The following is a 22,138-nucleotide window of genomic DNA, read 5'->3' on the forward strand; positions in this document are numbered from 1 at the left end:
GCCTGGTTATTAAACTGCAATGGTAAGTTAAACTGCAATGCTTTCAAAACTAAAGACTGGCTAGTGGTCAGGTAAGCTATACCTCTTGCTTCTCTGGTCGAGTCCACGAAGCCTGGAGAGAACAAGATATAAAACACAACAAGAAAGCAGTAAAATTTTACAACATGTTGCTTTAGAGAATTGATGTACCACACTGCATTCCGTGCACATGCAGCTTCCTCTTAATTCAGAACTTTTTCCAAGGCCCACTTTCAATGGTGTGTTTATTACACAATTTAATTTAGGATTTAGCTTATGTTCAGCTTTTTCCCCCTTAGTACGTTAAAATTATACGTTTGTATAATTCAATCGTAAAGGCATTCCTAATCTTTGGTAGACATATATACATATACCAGCAGACATATTAGACTGCTTATATTGCAAAACATCTTAAATATTCTTCATAGTACTGGATGACACTACTGGTTCTAACCACATCATCTAGAAATACTTAAGAGAGTAAGGTTTCCTCCTCTGAGTTTTATTAGACAGCATATCACAGATACACTAATGCCATTTTATGCTCATGCACTTTATAATTCTTTGCATGCATTCTATTAAAAGTGAATTTTTTTTAAAAAAAGGGGACAAATAAAGGAGAGGAGAGGCACATTAGGAATGAGAGTTATGAAGTCTTTTGAGACTGTGGGTAAGGAAGCTTAAGGATGCTGGGAAGCTGTGGTAGGGCTCCAGTCCTTAAAGGCAGAGAATGCCCAGTTGGCACATGGGCTCAAGTATGGACCATCTTCATCCAATATGGCATTCACAAGGAAGTAACCCAACTCGCAGCATAGAGGTTTGGGGCATTTTCCATTCTCATCTAGCTATTTTTATGTATCTAGCACTTGGGCATATACTCTGCTTTTTCTGTTTTCATATTGGGAGTCAAAGACATCATAGCTGCATTGTTCTTTTTATTAGGTGGTGTGGTTGCCTGATTATCCCTGATGTTCAGATGGAAAAAAGATATAGAAGATGCTAGAAACACAGCAATGCAATCAGGGAATGCAAATGAGTTAGCAAACAGTAAGAGTCTACTACATACAAGGAGCTTTGTGAGAAATGAGGATGGAAATACTGGGTTATGTCACATGATGTTGGAATGAAGGAGGAAGTGAGAACAGAGGAACACGCGTAGACCAAAGTAACAGTGGGCCAACACATCAGATATAGTTGCCAATTCCACATCACTAAAAAGCTTGTTTGAAACATGCCAGGGCTGTATCATATGGAGTTGTTTGTTTTCAAATGTGATTATTCTGTGTTTCTCCCAAGTCATTATGGTTCTGTGGCTTTTAGAATAAGTGGTTGCTAGTGACACGATGCTTCTAGTAGCCTAACTCTTACCCGTGTGACAGTGGAATGACATAAATGTCTTGGACCTAATAATTTGGTGAAGGTGTGGCCCATATCAAGACATTCTGATATGCAAATATACACACTGAGGAACTAAGTTAGGGTACTATTAGTAATACTCCAGAAATTGTTAGTCCTAGGTTGTTTTAATATTATTTACATTTTTTGTCTTATGCCCAAGAAGCTTGCAGGAATATGTATACAAACTAAAGTGAAGCATCTTTCCAATTATCCTAAGCATTCCTTATTGTACATTCGCCCACACCCGAGATAAACCAGACTCTGATTGCTTTATGTTGTCACTATTTTCAGTAGTTAAAAGTAGGCTCTGGGCTTGTACCAAATGAGAAATTCTTCCTGGAGAAAAGAAAAGCTTCAGCTTCCAAAGAATCTAGAATTTCAAAAGGTCTCATTTGTGACATACTCTATCAGCATAAGATTCAAGGCTCACAAAAGGTCCTTCATATTTTTTCTCTCTTTTTTCATCTCAACACTTCACCTCTCTCCATTACTTAATCATGAAGGCTTCATTCACCTTTCTTTATAATCATTTCAAGGCATAGAGGTGTTCACATAAGCAAATGATGGATTTTTTTCCTGCCAGGATAGAGTATGAAAATCATCATCCCTGTGTTTCATACAATGTATAAATGGTGCCTGGAATTTAGTAACACTCATTCAAATATCTAGCAGGTAATGTTGAAGATAAATCTATGTAGGATGAGTAATGAAATGATGCAGATGCACAAACTTTCTGAAATATCAATCACAAAAAGCTTCACATACATCATCCAATTGACCCATTATGAAGTTCACTTTTTTGTTCAAGATTACATTGACCACTAAGTAATGGACCAACTGTCAGACAATTGATCTACCTTAATGATCTGAATGATCCAAACAATTAGACACAGTCTAGCTATTATTGTTGAACTCAACCAACTCAACTCGCTAAATCTTAATAATTATCATTCTCAAGTCAGTGATCAAACTCAATTCAGAGATATGATCAAAGATAGGGTGTGACATTAATTGCACTAGGTTTTGCTTGCCCCATTCCTCTTCCTCTTCCTCCTCCTCCTCCTTCTCCTTCTCCTCCTCCTCCTCCTCCTCCTCCTTCTTCTTTTGAATTTTATGTTCAATGTATGGAAATGCATTCTGCCAAAGTCCATTCCTTCTTTTTTTAGTGAAGAACATTGATATTCCATTAGCAAGTCACTAAGTGTGTATGGGTGGTGCATAAAGACTTCTTTCACCTGCCTCTTCTCATAGGAAAGGAAATAACAGACTGAAGCAGTGATGCAAAAACACAGAATAGCTTTAATTTGCTTATGTATTGTATTATAGGAATCATTGAGGCTTCCACGAAAGTCATCAGAATCACAAGAGAGCCCTGTGACTTCGTGGCACCAGTTACTTCACCTTCTAAGCTACCTACAGGGAGCGTAGCCATGCCATGGAGGCACTCTAAGGGTTCTGAACTTGACCTTGTCCCATTAGACATTTTTATCAGTGACTTGGACAAAGATGTTTCAACTAAGTGTTCATACTAACTGGGAAGCACTAGCTATTACCAACATTAGATGACAGCTGCATTGGGAAGGCTACTGAATTAGCTGCCCTTGGACTTATGCTTAGGGCTGGGGTCACCAATGACAGCTCTTGCCTCATTACTTTTCATATACCTATATAAAATAGGGGGGTCCTCATGCACTGAGATGCTCTGACTCTCAGACTTCTAAGGACACTTCTGATGAAAGTCAGATCTGTCTGGTTGGGAAGACTGTGAGGAACAGACGTTCTCAAGCCAGGGGATATTTGACAATCTAGTAATGATTAGAAGTGGCTCCTGGCATTTAAGGGGGAGAATGCCAGTGATGCTAACTATCTTACATTGCATAGGACAGTCCCAGTGAAGGAAGGGTCTCCTAAATTGCCATAAATGACTCTACTGAGAAAGACTGGGCTACAACATACATATACAAATTTTTAACAGAAATAAATATAAAATTCTGCATTATTGGGTAAGCAATCAGTTGCATGAGAACAGGAGAGGGGACATATGGCTTAAGTGAAGTTCATATAAAAAAAGACTTGAGCATGTTAGTTGACCACAATCTCAATATGAGGCAACAGAATGAGGACACTGCTCAAGGGATAATGCAACTTTAACTGCATAATGGTGTCCAGCTCCAGAAGGCAACAGTCCTACTGAAGTCTGCATAGGTCACACTGGGCATGGGACTAGTGAATCGAAGCCACCTAGTACAGGACAACCAGAAGGGTGCAGGATGTGAAAGCCATGACAGAAGAAACAGTGAAAATGGCTGGGTGTGTTAAGGGAAGAAGGGCAGACCAACTTGAGGAAAGTTCAAGTGCTATTTCAGTGACTCAGATGAAGGACTGAGTGGCAGAGGTGGGGGACACTGGGTACAGGAAGAGACAAGGAAGAAGTCCTTCCTGATCATCAGCGTTGACCAATTGCTCTATGGAGGACTGACAGTGTCACCATTTTAGGCAGGGTCCAGAGTGACATTTCTAGCAGGGATGCTAGAAGAAGGGGCTGGTGAGATTTCAGGATGTGAAAAGGTGCCTTCTGAACATCCATGGTTTGATGTGCCATGTAATCTGACTCAGGCTTTTACTCTACCATTAGATATGACTGACTATTCTGACCTGTCTTGTGTATCATCCTGATTTTAAAAAGAAAATTGCTTTCTCCCACTCCTACAAGTCAGGGAGTCTAGTAATCTCAAAACCTAATTATATATAATGCAACTTTAGTTGGAGAATATGAAGAGACTCACAAAATAAAAGTAAAGTTTATTTTCGGGAATCTGACCTGCTCATGGATGACCATATTTATTTTTTTAATCAGCAGCTAAGTATGCTGTAAGGTGGATATCATGCCTCTTTTATGTCACTATTTAATGGATAGAAATGGCAAATTTTATTATAGAGGATTTCATTTAGGACAATTCATATTATTCTGGTGTGTTACATCATAGGCTGATCTGGAGGACTTGTTCTAGACACTGACTGATTTGAGCTCCAGTAATGTCACTTCAAGTAAATTTGCAGATAGTCACCAGCAAAGGAAACCACAACACAGAGCATGTGGCTGGGCAGGAGTGATTATCTCAGACTAAGACTGTTGGTCTATACTTAAAACTGAATTGTGCAAGCCTGGTACCTGCTAGGCTTGAGAGGGCCTTTGTTGGATTCTTTCAGTCTCAATATTTAGTAAATGTGAGTGTGTATTAGTTTCTATCTTTTCTCATTATATAAAAATGAAATCATAGGTTCAAGCCAGACCTGCCAACCTATTAAAGAACCTGAGATAGGCACAAATCTTAATAATCCTTCTGGTCTGATTTGGATGTTGAGCTATTCCTAGAAAAGATAGAGAATTTAAAAGCATACAACTAAGAGAGATATTTCTGTCTTTCACTGTAGGGCAAAGATATAGACTGGCTCACTCTGAACAAGTCCACTGTTAAGCTGGGTGCAGAAAGACCTGCCAAGTATCCATCTTATTGATCAAACCCCAAAATGTATATTTAATCTGCATAACACACAATGGGAGCTGAAATCTTAGCTAAGGGTTCAATTCCATTGTTGATAAAGAAAGTATTCAAGTAAACACCACATTTCTTCATCTAGCTGGTTTTTGCATATCAAACAGCATATGTGAGTTTCAAAAATATTTAGCAGTTCTTCAGTTGAGTTTTTGTTACATTGAATTCAATTCTGGATGAAAAATTGCAAAAAAAAAAAAAAAAAAAAAAAAAAGGCTATTTGGAACAGCAATCCCTGATCCTTTTGATTTAGCTTTGTTTTCTATTAGCGAGACAGAAATCAGTTCCTCAAATGCAAATTCCAAATTTAGCTCTGGTATTTCACACTCCTCTTTTTGGGCTATAGCTGAGTTTATCCTGTTTAGGGATTTCCTTTCAGCAGGCAAAAGAGTGAAGAGATCTATCATTTTTGACATTCTGGTCAATAAGCAATCCATTTTAAATGTTCTTTAAGGCTAAGGCCATTACTCCCGAACAGGTAACAAAGCTTTGGTCAACTAAAATGAAGCCCATTACTACAGGATATACGAGAGCAGGTTGGACAAGTGCCATAAGAGGATTGAAGTTGCTTCAAAACCAGGCTTTTTCCTCCTTCTGGTTTCAGCCCACTCAATAGCGAAGGGCTGCATAATGGAGGAAGGTCACCTTAATTTTTATATACTGTCAATAATAAAGAGAGCTTTCCGGTGGCCTATAAATTCATGTGCTTTAAAGCTATATTTTTAGTCATTTAAATTTCCGAGGAAGTTTACTATGATGTTCTTAAACCCTTGGTGAATAAATTGCAGAACCCAGGTACCAACATCATCGTTTAGAAACTGCTAATTATTTTTGCCTTTAGAACAAAATGAAATCCAAATGTGACCAAGAATACAGGCAGACACAAAGGCAGCCAAGCTTTTGTGCATATGGTGCATATTCAGCATGAGTGTACAAAGCATGAGGGAAAAAATAGGCTCATTTTGGTCCCTGTTACTTTCAGGCGACATTTCCTTGGGTACTCCCGAGATGATAATATCACCTGGTATAGAGGGATCTTGCTTCTCCTTGTTCCTCAAAGATCCACAACCCTGGGTTTGAACATCACTATCGCCTCCTTTCCAAAACACCTAACTTAACCATGCCCACTGCCATAGCACCCCTGCCCATTTATACAAGGAATTGTGCCCTTTCCACTGCAAGGGATATTGAGCAGGCCATGTCCAGGCAGGCTGGGGGAGGGAGGTTGCAGGACCTGACTGTGGCCTCTGGTGACCATATACCCCCCTTCTGGCTCACCGAAGAGAACTGGGCAGGGCAGACTCAATGTGCATCAAGCCTGTGTTCCATGGCCCTGAAACTCTTGGGCAACAGTATACCTTTTCTTCGCTGCTGATGTTTCGGGTGGAAGTTCTCCAAGTGATGGAAGGAATGGGGTCTCCTGAGGCTTCACAGGTAAGAGTGACCTGCTCCTCCAGTTCCATGGCTGTCTGATTCTCTACATAGGTTATTTTGGGTTTTGCTGAAAAGACAAAATATTTCTATGAGTTTATATGATTATTTAGCTTTCTGGGTTTAAATGATGATGTGTACCCCTTCAACAAAAGTTATCTATTTACTAAGTGTAAGAACCCATTCTGGGTATTGTAGAAAACACAGAATAGATTCCTGAAGGGTTCAACAAAAGAGGCCTAAGACAAGACACAGATCATAGTAATAAAAACATATCCTATGTAGTGAGGTAGGGCAGGGACCATGGAACAGAAGAAGATGGTGGTCCTGGTCTAAGCCTTAAGAGTCAGCTTTGGGGCTGGGTCATGAGATTTTCAGCTAATGCCTATGGGGTGAAGATGGAGTCATTCCAAATGTAAAAAACTGCTTGACTTAAAATGAGAGCAAGGACGTGTGAAGAGAGGGCTGGGAAGAGAGGAGTGCAGCCCGCAGCAGCAGAGAGAGGCAAGGCTGTATTGTTGGAATTTCCAATTTTGGCTGGTGGAGGCCCATGGACAGCGTTCAATCAGGGCAGTGCCAAGATCATTTATACTTCAAGGTTAATCCACGGAAAATTCAAGGTGGTTTAGAATGGAGAAAACCTTGATTGTAGGGAAACCAATTTGGAAGCTCTGGCAATGACACAGATGTGAGGTAACACTGAGTCCTGAACCTGGTAGATTTAGAGGGAATGGAGACCAAAGGGCAGCTTTGAGACATAGGGAAGGAAGTTTCAGAGGAAGTGGGAATGAACAGAATTAGGGCAAGCAGGGATGGAAAGAATTAAAGGAAGGAATGACAAGGAGGCTAAATGGCTCAGTTCTTAATGACTAGGAGGTGTCTGCATTAACCCAAGGAAGAATGCTAGGCTAGTAAGTGTGGAGGGCTGAGGATGGGAAGGAGGAGTTGAGATGAGTTCATTTTCCAAATGTTTGGGTAATGCAAGAAACACAAGCATTCCAAAAGCTGAGTTAAACGTTAAAACATTAGAGAAAATTGAATTTTCCCACTTTAAAACAATTATACTCTGAAATTGCTGAACCTTCTGTAGAAGAAAAAAGATATAATACTGCACAATTGTAACTTATTTCAATAATAGAGACAAAGGCCGGGCTAGAGAGATGAATGACAATAGCAGCAAAATCAGAATTATAGATAATTTTTGAAATAACTACATTTTCTTTATATTTAAGTTCATGCAGGAATTGCAAGTAGGCTAATTGACTACTGCCTGTGTTTACCCTCCAAGCTGAGGTCCTTGATGTTTTGATAAACAGAAGACAACGGCAGAACCATATTTTTTTGTTTGTTTGGAGCAAATGCCTCCTTCCATATAAAATCTATATAGCTCAAATATCCTCCTGAAGTTAATCTGTACTGATAGCTTCTTAGAAAATTCTTTTTGGCTAGCTGGCACATAAGGACATCTTAATCCAATGTGGCCAAATGATCACAAATTTGAGTTGATGGAGCCCAGGTGAATGAAGTCTTCCAGGAGGAAGATTTTGTGTCTATCTTGATAAATACGAATTTGCAGGAGGTTACAACTTGGAAAGAGTAGGTGCTAAGTGCTGCCAAATAGGAGGTTTTAGAGGGTGAGAGAAAACAAAGCAAAATAATGGTAAAATAAAATAAACACAAAAGTAAAGAGGCAAGTAAAATAAAATTGACTCTCCTATACTGTCAAAAGCACCCTAAAAAGTAAAAGAAAAACAAAATAAAATGTGGCCAAACAACTAAATTCTCTAAACTGAACAGCTATTTGGGGCCTGGAGATAATCCTAGGATGGCTAAATTTCTGGCCTCTTGAAACGCAGATTTTGAGATCTAGACAGTGTTTGCTGACCTTCCCCTGACCCAGAGCACTTTGTCCTGGTAGCAAAAGGTTAACAGAAGACAGACAAAGGTCAGTTGACCTCTATTAATATTTGGTCTTGGTGGCTCCATTTACCAGATGGTTACAAAGGGTCCATTGTGCAAGACCTCAGAAAAAGACGAACTATATTCTTATTAAAAACATTGTTAACAAAGGCTAATTTTGTGTAGTCTACTGAGGGCTGTTGGAAGGATGCAACACTGGTTGCTTAATCCCCTCTTAGTTCAGAAGCAGGGCCAATGTCAAAACTGAGAGTTTGGAATACTGTTTGGGAGTAACAGGGGTGCTTTCAATATTTGCACTGGGAAAATGGGCAAACAGGAACAGATGTAGGGTTACCCTGCTTAGAATCCCTCCCCCGGGATTCCAGCACTGAGAGAACTTCTCTCCAGGTTTTATCTTCCAATGGTCCTCATTGCATCTTAATTAACTTCTGTTATGGGTCCTTGGCTTTTGGATCCTCCTGTGTTGCCCAACTGCCTCCCTAGACTCGGTGTCTCAGGCTGTTCTACTGCATCTCTCCTTGCGGGCCCTCTTAGGAATACTGCCATCCTGTGAGTTTTTTAAGCACGTCCATGACTCTGCAGTCTGCTTCTAAGAGTCAGCCTTGTCCACTCAACCCCAGTCCAGGCTCTGGCAACCCTATCCCAAGAAGGACCCTGGGGAGACCTGAGGCCCCTGCTTTCTTTGAACAGTGACCTCTGGGGAGTTGTGACCCGGTGCCTCTTCCTTTGGGCCATTGCTGGTCCTCTTCTTTCATCCACAAGTGCTGCTTTAGTCATGGGGGGGATCAACTAAGCAAGGCTGCTGCCCACCAGTGAACTTGGCTCAGTCCACGGCAGCACGAGAACTCAAGAGCATTAGCATGAGCATAATAATCTGCAGAGACAAAAAAACTTCTTCATAAGGGCCCATGAGAGAGGAGCAATGGAAACTCACTGCCAGATTTACAGGATGATAAAATTAAAGGAAGGTTCTAGCTGATAATGAGGCAATGCATGTTAGAAAAGATCCTTTTCTTATGGAAAAAAAAAAAAAAGATGTCATTTGGACATGATTGCAGCGGTGTCTAATTTAGTTAGGTCCCTTATTTCTGATTTCTATCCCCTCCTGAAGCTACAAGACTACTGACTTCATCCTTACTATCTAAGCTACAGGTATTCTTTCTTCTTCCTCCTCATTAGAGTCCACTACTGATGAGGAACTGGCCTACTTCTCTCCAGTAGTGGCCCTGATGGCAACCCAGAAGGAGAAGGAAAGAGAAAAAAAGAGTAAAGAAAGATGGTGCCCTAATCAGCTGTCCCCTCCCCTCCTGGTTCCCTTGCTCCATATCAATGGGGAGAAGAAAGGAAGGGAATTTAAGAAGGTGAAAGGGGATGGAAAGAGGTGTATATGAGGCACCATTTACTTCAAGGAGGCTGTATGAACTTCCTTGGGATATTATAGAGGATTCTCATTTTGGATTCAACACAGGTCTATGATCTCCTTACCTGCCTTTTTAGGAGCCACGCCACCTTTCCTCTGGTTGCTTTGGTCTGCCTAATCTCCACTCTCCCAGCTTTAGTCTTTGGAAACTAACTCTGTGTGTGTGTGTGTGTGTGTGTGTGTGTGTGTGTGTGTGTGTGTTGCACTGAGGATTGAGAGTACAGGATGGGAAGGAAGACAAATCTTATTTGGCCTCTTTGCCCATTTTCCTTGTTTTCCTTGCTCTGATTCTTCATTCTGTCATGGCCCCTTACTCACTTCCCATCCTTCTTTCCTGGGGTAGCTGCTGTCACCAGAAGACCTGGGGGAGGAGCCAAGAGCTGTTCTCGACCAGCCACATTAGAGCTCAGTGTGTAGAGAGTCTGTGAGGAGCATGGTGGAGAAGAGAGCACCTCATCCTCATGTTACTCACCATAGCCTAGGCAATTCAGATGGCGTGATTGCCACTGGCATATGGAATTGGGCAGTAGTAACCACCATTGTTAGTTCAGGGAATGGATTTACAAGCCAACTGCCTTAGTTTGAATCCTGGATCCTTGGAAGGGGCACCTGATTTCTCTGTGCTCACTTGTAAAATGGGGATAATAATAAAATCTACCTCATAGGGTTGTGATGAGGATTAAAAGAGCTAATTTATGGATAGTGCTTCATGGTGCTTGGCACAGTATAAATGCTTATTTGGGTTGGGTATTATTATTAATACTTTAGAAGAGTAATGTCCCAAAGCATTTCCTAAAGTCAAGTAATGATGACATGATTTCAGGCTCATCTTCTTGCCACATAAGTTATGCTTCATTCCCATGGATTAATGCCTTGTCTTTGACTTATTCAAATGCTAGTGCCTTCTGTATGCGAGCTACTGTCTTAGGTGCTGGGGCCATATCTGTGAGCAAAACAGACACAGCCCCTGTCCACAAGCAGCTATCATGCAACACCATGATGCTTTTTCTGCCTCTGCGGCTGCACATGAGTCCTGAAATGTTTGCCCTGCCCTCCTTCACCTGTAATTTCCACCTACAAAACAACACATTGTTTAAATGACTTCTCTCATTTTTATCACATGAGATCAGAGATCATTTTTTTTCCTATAAAACATTGGATATATTGGATATGTTGGTATTATGAAATCATTATAAGGGTTTGTCATTTAAAATTTCTGCATTGGTCATCTACACTAGCCCGTGAACCTACTGATAAGAAAAGAGTCCCTGTCATTCATCCTTGTAAACTTTGGCTGGGCCTACAGCAGCCACTTGGACTGATACTATCTATTATCATTTAGAAGCTTGTATGTTTTTCTCCTTTGTGCTTCTCAGAGTCAAATTCTACTCATCTCTGTAGCTTCTTTGTCTAGCAGCATTGGTGTTCAATAAATATTTGTTAAAAGAAGGAAAAACAAATGCATCTGTCTTATCCTACAATATGGAAAAACTTAATAAGATCAGAGTGACTGGGGAAGATTAGTCTGAATTAGAGAAAAGATTGCCCAGAATGTTTTTTTTTTATGAAGTTTAACTTTCACTCTCAAGTACATACAGGTATCTTGAACAAACCAATAACTTATTTCTAAGCATCAGAGATGAATAAATAAAATTCATCTATGATTATGCAGGACCATTTGCATATAAACACTTGATTCTCAACTGCATGTTTACACACTACATTTCTCTTGATCAGGTTAAATAAGCAGTCCCAAGGCTGGTTCCCAGATGCACATCTCAACTACCTAGAAGAGATAGGTCCCAGAGCTGCCCCTCAGGCACCTGTACCCCAGCAGCACCATCTACAGTAAACCAGCTTATCGGTATTTTTTTAAACAGATAAGCAGACAGAATTGAGACCTATCATGGTAAACATCTCATTGCAACAAATTCATTTTTCAAGGTCAGGTCAAAATGTATTTCAGTTCTGAAGTGCCTGGAGGTTTGCTGAGTTTATAAAGACAAAGTGAGGGCTCTTTTTCTGACTATAACAGTTTCACACAAACCAGTGAAGGCAGCCAAAAAGGTGAGGCGGGCTGCCAGTCATTCACTGACATTTACCAAAGGTCTGTTATGAGTCTGGTGCTGCTTAGGGCACCAGGGACGAAGTGCTGTGTAAAACAGGCAGCTCTCTGCCATCTTGGAGTAAAAGTGCTAGTGGAGCTGGGATATTAACAAATCCCAAGACAAATACATAAATGGGATGAGTTCAGGTATTGATAAGTTCTTGAAAAAGTCACAATTAAGTGATGAAAAAGATTTTTGGGGTAAATCAGGGTGGCAGCAGGAACCGGGGAGCCATAGTAGCCAAGGCAGTGAAGGAAGGACTCATGGAGAAGGTGTGTTGGCACTGATATTTGAATAATGAGGAGGAGAAGACAGCTTTGAGCAGCTCCCAGGGAATGATATTCTAAGCAGAAGAAATCAAATGCAATGTCCCAGAAATGAGGAGCAAGCCTGGTGTATTTGAGGGATAGAAAGAAGGCTGGTGTGGTTGGAGAGTTTCCTGTAGGGAGCAAAGAAAAGATGAGGGTGAAGAGAAAAGGCAAATGCTTGGTAGGTGGGGCAGTGTGGGTTTTATTCTGGGTACATTGTGGATTTTATTCTGAAGGATTTTGAAAAGTGCAGTGGCACTTAGGCCATGCTGGCTGCCATGAGGGAAAGACACTGAAGGGGATCAAGGGGGAGAGGCAGGGAGACGGCTATGAGGCTATTGAGCTGGTGAGGTGAGCTTGATGGTGACTTGGATTAGGGCTTGGATGATGGGGCTGGTGAGAAAAGATTGCCTTTGGGATATAATCCAACTAGAGTGGACAGGGTAAGAAGAACTGCAGCAGAGCAGTGATCTTGACTCCCCCCACTGTGCTTACCAAAGACTTTGAGGTGTATAGATGCATCCTGCTCGCCGGCCTTGTTCTCAGCAATGCAGACATATTCGGCCTCATCGTTCTTGTCCACCTTCCTGATGGTCAGCTCAGAACTGTCATCGCTGAAGATGTACTTCTCATCGTCTTCCTCATTCTCTATCTGTTCCCCATCCCTACAGAAACAGAAATGCAAAGGACGATGATTTTGACCACAGAGAGAGTTAAGATGTTTATTTTTAATTAGTTTCCATAAAATGCAGATTGAGCCAATGGGAAAGGGCCAGTTTTCACAAGAAGGGAGGACACCAATGTCTACTTCCACATATACCTTTGATTCCTCCACTGATCCTCTGACTCTGCCCAACGGCTGTAAACTGTACTCACAAAGGTTTCAAAGAGGCCTCCTTCTGGACCTGCCCCTTTAAGATTGAAAATGAGGTAATAATCCAATGCTCAAGGCAAGAGGACCTTACAGAAAAGAATCTATCCTTCTTGGAGATGATATTCCCAAGAAGTCCATATGCAGGTCACTGAAATGCCAACATGGAGTGGGCCCTATGATGCCCCTTCTCTTCTAGCCCATGACCCAACACACCAGCCAGTTTCTTACTTTGTCCAGCTCATGGTGGGCTCTGGGAAGCCTTCAGCATCACACACCAAGGTGACAGACTGGCCCAGGTTGGCGGTGGCATTCACAATGGTCTGCCTGGCCTGGACGGTGGGTGGCACTAAAGGAAAGAAAGATGTTAGGCATGGTTGTGAAAACTTGAGAGAACCCAATGGATGGAGAAGAGACACTTCAGGGGTTCCCAGGTCAGGGAGTTTCTGCCTGTGGATCAAGAGAGTCCTGGGTGGCTGCAGAATTAATGTAAAGGATCAAAATTTAATGCACCAAATAATTAATGTAAATGGAATAAACAGTTTATCCACAAACATGCGTTATTGTTTTTCAAGAGTTTAGAAGCTATAATATCACATTTTACTCACGTTAACGTGATATTCGATTTATAGTAATTATTTGTCATTATATGTGTTCTTAGTCAAAGCCCACTAAGTAACTACTACAGTCAGTAGAATTTATGTGAAGAAGGATTCTCAATACTGGAAAAAACTGGAAGCTACTATTCCTAGTGGTTATAAGTCTACTACCATTTTGAAGTACACCAGCTCAAAACCAAAGAGTGACATTTCTTTGGAATTGTCATAAACAACTTTGTGCACAAACTGTTTTTAGCAAAGGAATGAGAGGGGGAGAGTTTGGCAAAAAATGCATATCAATAGCCAGAACAATTCAGACATGATTTACTTATTTTCTTAGTACTGACATTATAATTTCCTGTAAACATCTTGTAAATGTCAGATCGATTCCACGGGTGTGTTTATTTGACTCTGCAAATTAAGATTAATAAGCCCATGGACCATGATTCTGACTATTCTGAGACCTGAATTGATTGTAATATTTTTCTCTTCACATTGAACCAAGGGAACTAACTTCACAATTACTGTAACATCAAGGACAATGAGGATGAATATGAACTTATTAGTAAGCATGAGAAAGTTTCCAGTGCTGTAAGGCAATGAAAGGCATTCAATAACTGCACTGAGCACGCCCATAAATGAGGGGAGACCCAAAAGGCAAGTATATTAAAAACGAAAAAAAAAAAAAAAGACTCTACAAATTATGCTAGGGAAGGCATTCAGGAAAGATGGATGATTGAGTCAGGACAGAATTTATTTTATAGAACAAAGAGGAAGTTGGAAGATTTGGGGAACCAAGGTTGTAGCCATGGAGAGAACAGGAAGAACAGATCTCCTCACCATTCACGATGACCTGAATGTCCTTGAAGTTGATCTCCCCCCGTGCCAGGATTCTGCCCTCACAGCGATAAGTGCCCTCATCTGTTTTCTTGATTCCCCGGATCTGCAGGTAGTTGTTGGACAGGACTATGAATCGGACTAGAAGAGACAAGAGGCAGGTTCATCCAAGGATCAGTCAGAGAACTTTGGAATCTGCAGGCAGGGAGCTGAGCCTCTTTCTTATTTCCTAACTTTGCATTATAAGGTAGGTCTTCAGGCTCAAATAAAAACAATGTGTTTGTAGGTGTGAAATATAACAGAGAGCAAAAGTGTATTGGAAATGTATATTTGCTCTGGGGAGAAAATCGGGTGCCTGAGTATACCCGCTAGGGATACACCAGGAAGCTGCGTGTGGGTTTGGGGACACCAAATCTGAGTTTGGATGAGAATCCTTCAGGGACTGGTAGAGGTGGAAACCTAGGTAACTTGGTGGCCAAGGGAAAGGCAACTACCAGGAAATTGAAGTCTCACCATCTTTTTTCAGGATGACATCTCGGCCTTTGTGTTTCCAGATGATGGTTGGGGGGAGGGAGCTGACCACGTCACACACGATCACGGCATCTTCCCCCTCCCTGAACTCCTGTGGGGTCGGTGCATTCTTGAACATGAGCTTCTCTGGAAAATGAGTAGGAGAGTGAGGAGGACAGCAGGTTCTCCCACAAGATCTCTTCCCACTAGAGCCATGCTGTCTGAACTTGAGTCCCAGGCAAAATTCTGCCCGTATATACTGTTGTACAGGAGGGTGTCCCAATCAGTACTTGGTCACAGATATGAAGTAGAGCAGCTAGCCCAAAGGTGGTAATGGAGGGGGAGGATGTCACCATTGTTTAGCAACCAATATCTACTGAGGGCTGAATTTTTTACTTTGTTCAGAAAAGGTTCTATATAAGCAGTGCCTTCACCATGGATTTTTTTCCATGTGGGATGATGCTAATGAAGGGTAATGCATATTCCACAACGAGAGGTGACACCAGTCTTTTCTTTGTCTCTTATTCTTGTGCCTACCCCCAGCCCCACTCCATCTTCCCTACAGCAGAGAGAATTCTGAAGAACAGAAGGAGAGCACACTTAATGGCAATAAATACTGTGGCAATCAATATTGTTCCATTAGCTGTCACCCACAGTGACTTTGGCTTACGGGACAGAAGTATGATAACAAGGTAATGAGATGCCGCCTCCCGACAGGGTTTCAGCGTCAGTGGGAATGGTGTGCATTGAATGGCATCCAGTGTTCCAATAATGATCCCACACCTACTTGGGCTTTGGGGCTCTATAATTAGCAAGGAAAAGTGGAATAAGAAGGGAAAGCCTGAGCTGTACACCCTTCAGTCAACACTGGGGGAGGCACAGAGGAGTCCATAATAGCTCTCTGGAAACTGTGTAATTTGAATTCAGAAAACAGAAGTCAGTAGAGGGTAGCTGTGACCAGTGGGAATCAGGGTTGTGGGTTGGCCAAGGACCGTCTGAGAATAAACTGGAACTCTGAGCGAGGCCAGAAAAGACTCAGGAAGAGAAAAACAATGGTGTCAGGCCCTCACTGGTCCCGTTATGGCCATCTCATGCTTTCTACTACCCATTCATGTTTCTTGCTGACCAAAGAGAGGACAGAGAACACAGAAGAGAAAGGCCCTTACGGAAGATCTTTACATTGACGGTGGCCTCGGACTCGCTGCCATCCTCACCAGTGACCACACACTTGTAAATGCCAGCGTCATCGATATTGGCGTTGTAGATGGTGAGGGTGGAGGAGGAATCGTCGTTCCACACCACCGAGATCCGCTGCTGGTTTGGGCTGAGCTTTTCTCCGTTGGGGGAGAACCAGGAGATGTCCTTATCTTTGGCATCTCCTGCCACTGAGGAGGAAGAGATTATGTTCAAACCACTGAAATAAGAAAGACTAAGTTCCCTTCAGAGTGACAGTGGCAACACAGTAATAGCCACTGAATAACCAACCAACCAATCAAGGGTGGATGGCCAGGTAGCGATGACCATTTATGTCAAAACGTGGCTCAGATCTCCTCTGGCTTCTAAGCTTAATTATTATATACATAAAACCTCTTAGAGTATTTGGAAAGCTCAATAATCACTTGTTCTCATATTGCTTTATAGTCGTCCTATCCTCCTATCCTTAGGGAGGGAAGACAAATTTGCTGAGAACCTACGATGAGCTGCTCGCTAAGCTAGGAACTTACATGCCTCAAAGAATGGGAAGTAAATTAGTTGCTATATCTAAGATCTGAGTTAGTCTGAACCAGTTGATCAGCCTGTGCCCCCCACCCTTTTTTGGTGCCAGGAAATGAAGCCGGGGGCGCTTAATCAGTGAGCTACATCCCTAGCCCTTTTTATTTTTTGAGACAGAGTCTTACTAAGTTACTTAGGGCCTCCTAAATTGCTGAGGCTGGCTTTAAACTTGTGATCCTCCTGCCTCTGCCTCCCAAGCTGCTGGGTTACAGGTGTGCACCTTGGTACCTGGTGATCAGCTTATTTTTGAGGGATTCAATTATGAAACAAGGATGAGACACATTGTCTGGTCTAGGAGTGCAGATTCAAATCACTTTGAGTCTAACAGCTATTGTACCCACTGACATGGTGGCCCTTTCAGCATCTCCTGCCTCAGCTAGACAAATTCATCTTAAATGCTGCAAAGAAGCTAGTCAGAATCACCCATGCCTTCTTTCCCTAAGACGGGGAGATGGATACTGGGCTGGAGCAGGGTGAAGGCTCTAGGCCCCACTGGTCGCAGCTTTGCCCTGTTCCTGCACAGCCTGCTTCTCAGCCCGCATCACCCAGCCCTGTGCAGATGCTTAGTATGGAAATGAAGTCTTCCTTTCAGAGCCCATCATGTTTTCAATAAATATCGCTATTTGCAAGATGTGCTGTGGGCTCCACGGCTGCATCTCCAGATCATTGAAATTGCTGTAATGAAGGCAAAGCTGGAGGGAATGCATCCGGCAGCCACAGCCACCTCATCCAGTGCAGATCATGATAGCAGTTAAAGGTCTCTCCCTGCTGAAAGCTGCTCACTAAATGTCACAGTTTACACCTAGCTCAACTCCTTCTGGCCTGCCATGTTCCGGATCCCAGTAGTATCTGAGACCTAATTTGACATTCTTCCCTCCACGGGATGTTTCCTGATAATCATTGGGAATGGGAGTAATGGAATTGTTGGAAATGGGAGTTATTTCCTAAACAAACAACAAGGACACTACTTCTGATATATCCCAGGGCTCTGGTGGGGGTTATGGGACAGATCATCAGCATTCACAATAGACCTGGAAAACTCAAGATAGATATCCTCAAACCCAGAGAGATATCAGTGTTCAATCTACTTTCAAGAAAATTGTGGACCTTCTTGGATTTTCAAGGTCTCAGATTTTAAGAAATGAGACTTAAACTGACCCAGTGAAGCATTATTTCTAAGTCAGTACTGTTATCTGGTGTTGTTTACGGGGTGAGGACAGGACAGGACACCTGAGATGACTTGGTCTCTGAGAGTTGTACTGATTGTCTCCCTCCAAAACTCTTGGGTTTCCTCCAATCATCAGGCAGAACTCCAGGTGACGTATAGCACCGCACTGAGGCAGCCTTTGAGAGGAAGAAAGGGGGGTCTGAGAGCCCTCCTGGATCTTGAAGGGTCACAATACTGACCGTGGAGCAGAGCAACACTCAGAATTCTAGGTGTGGGCACCACTGGTTTGGCACTTACGGGCTTCTGCTCTGCCTCATGGGTGTTTATTTTGGCGGGGGGATAAGGGGTACTGGGAATTGAACTCAGGGAACTAGACCACTGAGCCACATCCCCAGCCCTATTTTTGTTTTTCATTGAAAGACAGGGTCTCACTGAGTTGCTTAGTGCCTTGCTTTTGCTAAAACTGGCTTTGAACTGGCGATCCTCCTGCCTCAGCCTCCTGAGCTGCTGGGATGTCTCATGGATTTCTGGGGCAAGCTCTGAAATATAATAGGACACAGGAGGGCACTTGCCTTGGCATAAGAAGAATTTGGATTCTCCAACGCTGATTTCCCCTTGGCTGGGAACAATATCCACCTGCAGAGAAACTGAAAAAGAAAAAGTCCAGTTCAGACAAACATTTGAAATTTTGAGAATTAAACTCAGAGCTTTCATTCAAAACCCAGGTTTAAGGAAGTGTGAAAGGTAGAGGTTGTGTGGATTTTGAGAACTTGTCACCACCAAAGTACCCTCAGACTGCAGCCAGGAGTGGACACAGCCCTGATCATTCACATCTGGAACTGCTATGTCCTATGAGATAATGCAAGGTCCCTTGGGAGACCTGGGGTGACCTCTGCCTAAATATTTTTGACCCTTGAGGAGGCTTATGGTCCTATTCCAAATAGCAACACTCTGGACTCACAGAAACAGCAGCCCAACCAATCCCTTTTGGATGTCAATCTGAAGTGTCCCCATAGCTGTGCCAAGAGCAGAAAGCTCACCACACCAGAACTATACCCAGGGGTTTCTTGCAAATTCCTCAGGCCACCATCTTTAATCACTGTGAAGAGAGGGTCAATGTGAAGATTCAAACTGGTTCTGAAGCAGGGGGTGCAAACAGATGCCCATCTTAAGTCAAGAAAATAGGACCAATATGTCTATTTCCGTAACAGGAAACAACATCAAACATCATCACCACAATTAGTCAGACACGATTCCGAAATCCTGTAGTCTATGCCCTGTGGAATTCTCTGTATCCCCTAACAGCTTTTCCTTGAATTTTTATTTGAATATCTGTATGTTCTGTCATTCTCCTGCTCTGATAAGAAAATACACTGCACCAGATCTTACTGATTTCTGTATTCAGTCTGCTCCTCATTTATCTGCTCAGAGCAGATAAATGTTCCTCATGAAAATACAGTTATAGGATAGGAGAAATGCTTTTTTTTTTTTTTTTTCATTTGAATTCAACTTTCCTGTGCCTCTCCTCCTCCTAAGCAAATGTGAAAGCCAAAAGCTAACAGACATTTGGTTCAATGCATGGAGCTCCTCAAAGCCAATCCGAGGGAGGGGTCTGAGCAAAAACAGGCTGGATCATAGAGACTCAGTGAGCCAGTCCTTCCAACAGCCATTTTCTGTTCACAGTCGAATGGAGGCAAAGCTCGTTGTCATGGCGACTGACTTGCAGGCAGGGCTGCTGCGGCTCTGGGTCTGCACTCATTTGAAGAGACTACAGTTGTGCTCAGCAGAATACAGAGATCAAAGGGCCTGTTTGGGGTGGGAAGAGAGTGTGTGGGGGCAGCAGAGGATTTGTAGCCTTCCTAACCATCCCACTAACAAACAAAGCAGGTAACGAGAAAACACACCCAGAGCTGAAGCAGCCGAAAGAAAGGGATGATGTGGCAGAGCCAGAAACTGAAGAAGGGAAGGAGACAGGGTAACGATAGGGAATGGGGCACGGCAAGAGGCAGGGAGAGGATGCTCAGGGCAAGTTGGGGGTGCTCAGGCCCTTCTAAGTGCTCGACTGGAAAGAAATACTACAGCGATCTGGGGCCTGCTAGTCTCACCCTCATTCATTCTGTTACTGATGACCCAGTTGGGGATCAGGACTAAAATTCTTACTTTGCAACATTGAAAGGCCTTCCCCCACCTTTCCTGACTGTAGCCCTGGTGCCCAGGGTTGCCCTGGAATGTAATGCTACCCAGAGCTGTAATGTCCTCGGGTGGATGCGCGAGACTGGCCCTGGAGTGAGGTGCCACTCAGTTCTACAAGGGGAGATCCAGAAAGAGTCTCAGATATCCTGTCCTGCCTCCTTACGTTCCAGATGAGAAAGAGAGATGAAGTGACTTCCCTACAGTCATTTCTAGTCAGGACTGAAGTACCCTGGAGCCCAGGCCTCCTGGCTCCCAGGTGAGGGTCCTGAGTAAGCAGTGCTGCTTCTGGGCAAAGGGTGAGAGGTTTCCATTCAGTGTAACAACCAATCTGGGATCCTTCGACTTCATTATACTTTAAGGTGCAGAGCAAGACCAGCATTAATAAGGCCCTATGGTATTTGGGGGAGCCCAGGGCCTCAAAGAGAGGGCTGCAGAACAGTACCACTCATGCTAAGGCCATGGACCTCTTCTATTTCTTTCCATGGCTCACATTCCACAGGAACCACGGGCCTTAGGAAGCTCAGAAGCTGTGAGTACCCCATCCCTCGCCTGAGTAATGGTCCATTCTGGAGTTTAAAGGGGCATTCTTTAAAGAATTAGAGGCATATTTCTGCCTGGAACGATCCCTGGCCCATATGCTGAACATTAACAGCCAGCTTCAACACATGGATCCTGTTACTGCAGTGGAGCCTCCCTGCTTTGAGAAGGATATTCTTATCCTGAGTGAAAAAGCAGACTTCAATTTCTTAAAGCTCTTTTCAAAAAGAACATGACTCTCTAGGGGCAGCCAAGCTGAAAAGTTTTCATACCCAAATGTGGCCAGGATCTATCTCTGGGCCACAGGGAGAAATGAGAATCAAGCATTTCAAAGGAATTCCCAGCTTAACGGGATCCCACTTAACATTTATCACCACAGAAGTTTTGAAAAAGAAGAGGTCTTCCACTGACACTCCTGGGCTTTTGCACACATGGAAAAGAGTGATTCTTCCCTCAAAGCACCAGACAGGGCTGGACCAGAGGAGCCTCAGACGCTCTGCAAATCAATGCCTGGATGTTTTCGATTGTAGCACAATGGCTGATTATTCTTCTGCAAATGCTAAGCTTTGAAATATTAGGTTTAATAATGAGAGATGGAAATCCTGATCTGAACTCAAAACTCCTTCCCTTCACTTCTTGCTTCTTCTTTTCACTTCTCTATGACAACTTTCATGGTTTTCAATTAAAAAAAAAAAAAAAAAGCCTACCTCAAGTTTCAACTTTCTTTGTTGTATATGGAAGTGAAATTTCCTAACCAGGCATAATACATATCTTTAAAAAAACTATGAAAACATTTCTCCCAAACATACTATCTCATCTCTTGCTTTCCATTAACATTGTCTGTGCAAAATGTCATCTTAGCTGTATCCAAAGATCCTGGGTCGTCTCAGGTCGGATCTGACATTACCCAGAGTTATGGTTTAGATGTGAAGTGTCCCCTAAAAGCTCATGTGTGAGATAATGTAAGAAGGTTTAGAGGAGAAAATCAGGTTATGAGAGTCTTAATTCAAACAATAAATCAATACCTTTGATTGGATTAACTGGGTAGGAACAGAGGGTGGGTAGGGGGTGGCTGGAGGACGTGGGTCATTTGGGACATGTCTTTGGGATACATTATTTTGGATCTGGCAAGTGGAGACCTCTCTCTCTCTCTCTCTCTCTCTCTCTCTCTCTCTGCTTCTTGATCACCATCTGAGCTGCTTCCCTCTGCCACACTCTTCTGCCGCACTCTTCTGCCATGATGTTCAGTCCTGAGGAATGGAGCCAGCCTTCTATAGACTGAAACCTCTGAAACCTTGAGCCCCCAGATAATCTTTTCCTCCTCTACAATTATTCTGTTTGGGTCTTCTAGTCACAGCAGTGGAAAAAGCTGACTAAAACACCCAGCTGTGACCACATCACCCAGTTTGTGCTTAGCCCCCAAGCTCACCTGCAGAAGCATCTACTCTCTGGTGTACAAGACACTCTTTTTATTGCATCTGATCTCACAA

General features: G+C 42.7%; 1 protein-coding gene across 1 annotated transcript in view; it reads right to left on the reverse strand.

The window, feature by feature from the left end:
* Positions 1-22,138, reverse strand: part of Ncam1 (neural cell adhesion molecule 1) — a 293,418-nt gene that overhangs the window by 44,542 nt on the left and 226,738 nt on the right. The window contains exons 2-9 of the mRNA XM_076843767.2: positions 18,491-18,565; positions 16,144-16,362; positions 14,981-15,124; positions 14,471-14,608; positions 13,263-13,380; positions 12,656-12,825; positions 6,332-6,474; positions 83-112 (exon numbers count right to left, since the gene is read on the reverse strand). Coding sequence (XP_076699882.1) covers positions 83-112; positions 6,332-6,474; positions 12,656-12,825; positions 13,263-13,380; positions 14,471-14,608; positions 14,981-15,124; positions 16,144-16,362; positions 18,491-18,565 — 1,037 coding nt within the window. The remainder of the gene's footprint in view (positions 1-82; positions 113-6,331; positions 6,475-12,655; positions 12,826-13,262; positions 13,381-14,470; positions 14,609-14,980; positions 15,125-16,143; positions 16,363-18,490; positions 18,566-22,138) is intronic.

Source organism: Callospermophilus lateralis, chromosome 2, assembly GCF_048772815.1.
Source record: "Callospermophilus lateralis isolate mCalLat2 chromosome 2, mCalLat2.hap1, whole genome shotgun sequence".
Lineage (NCBI taxonomy): Eukaryota > Metazoa > Chordata > Mammalia > Rodentia > Sciuridae > Callospermophilus > Callospermophilus lateralis.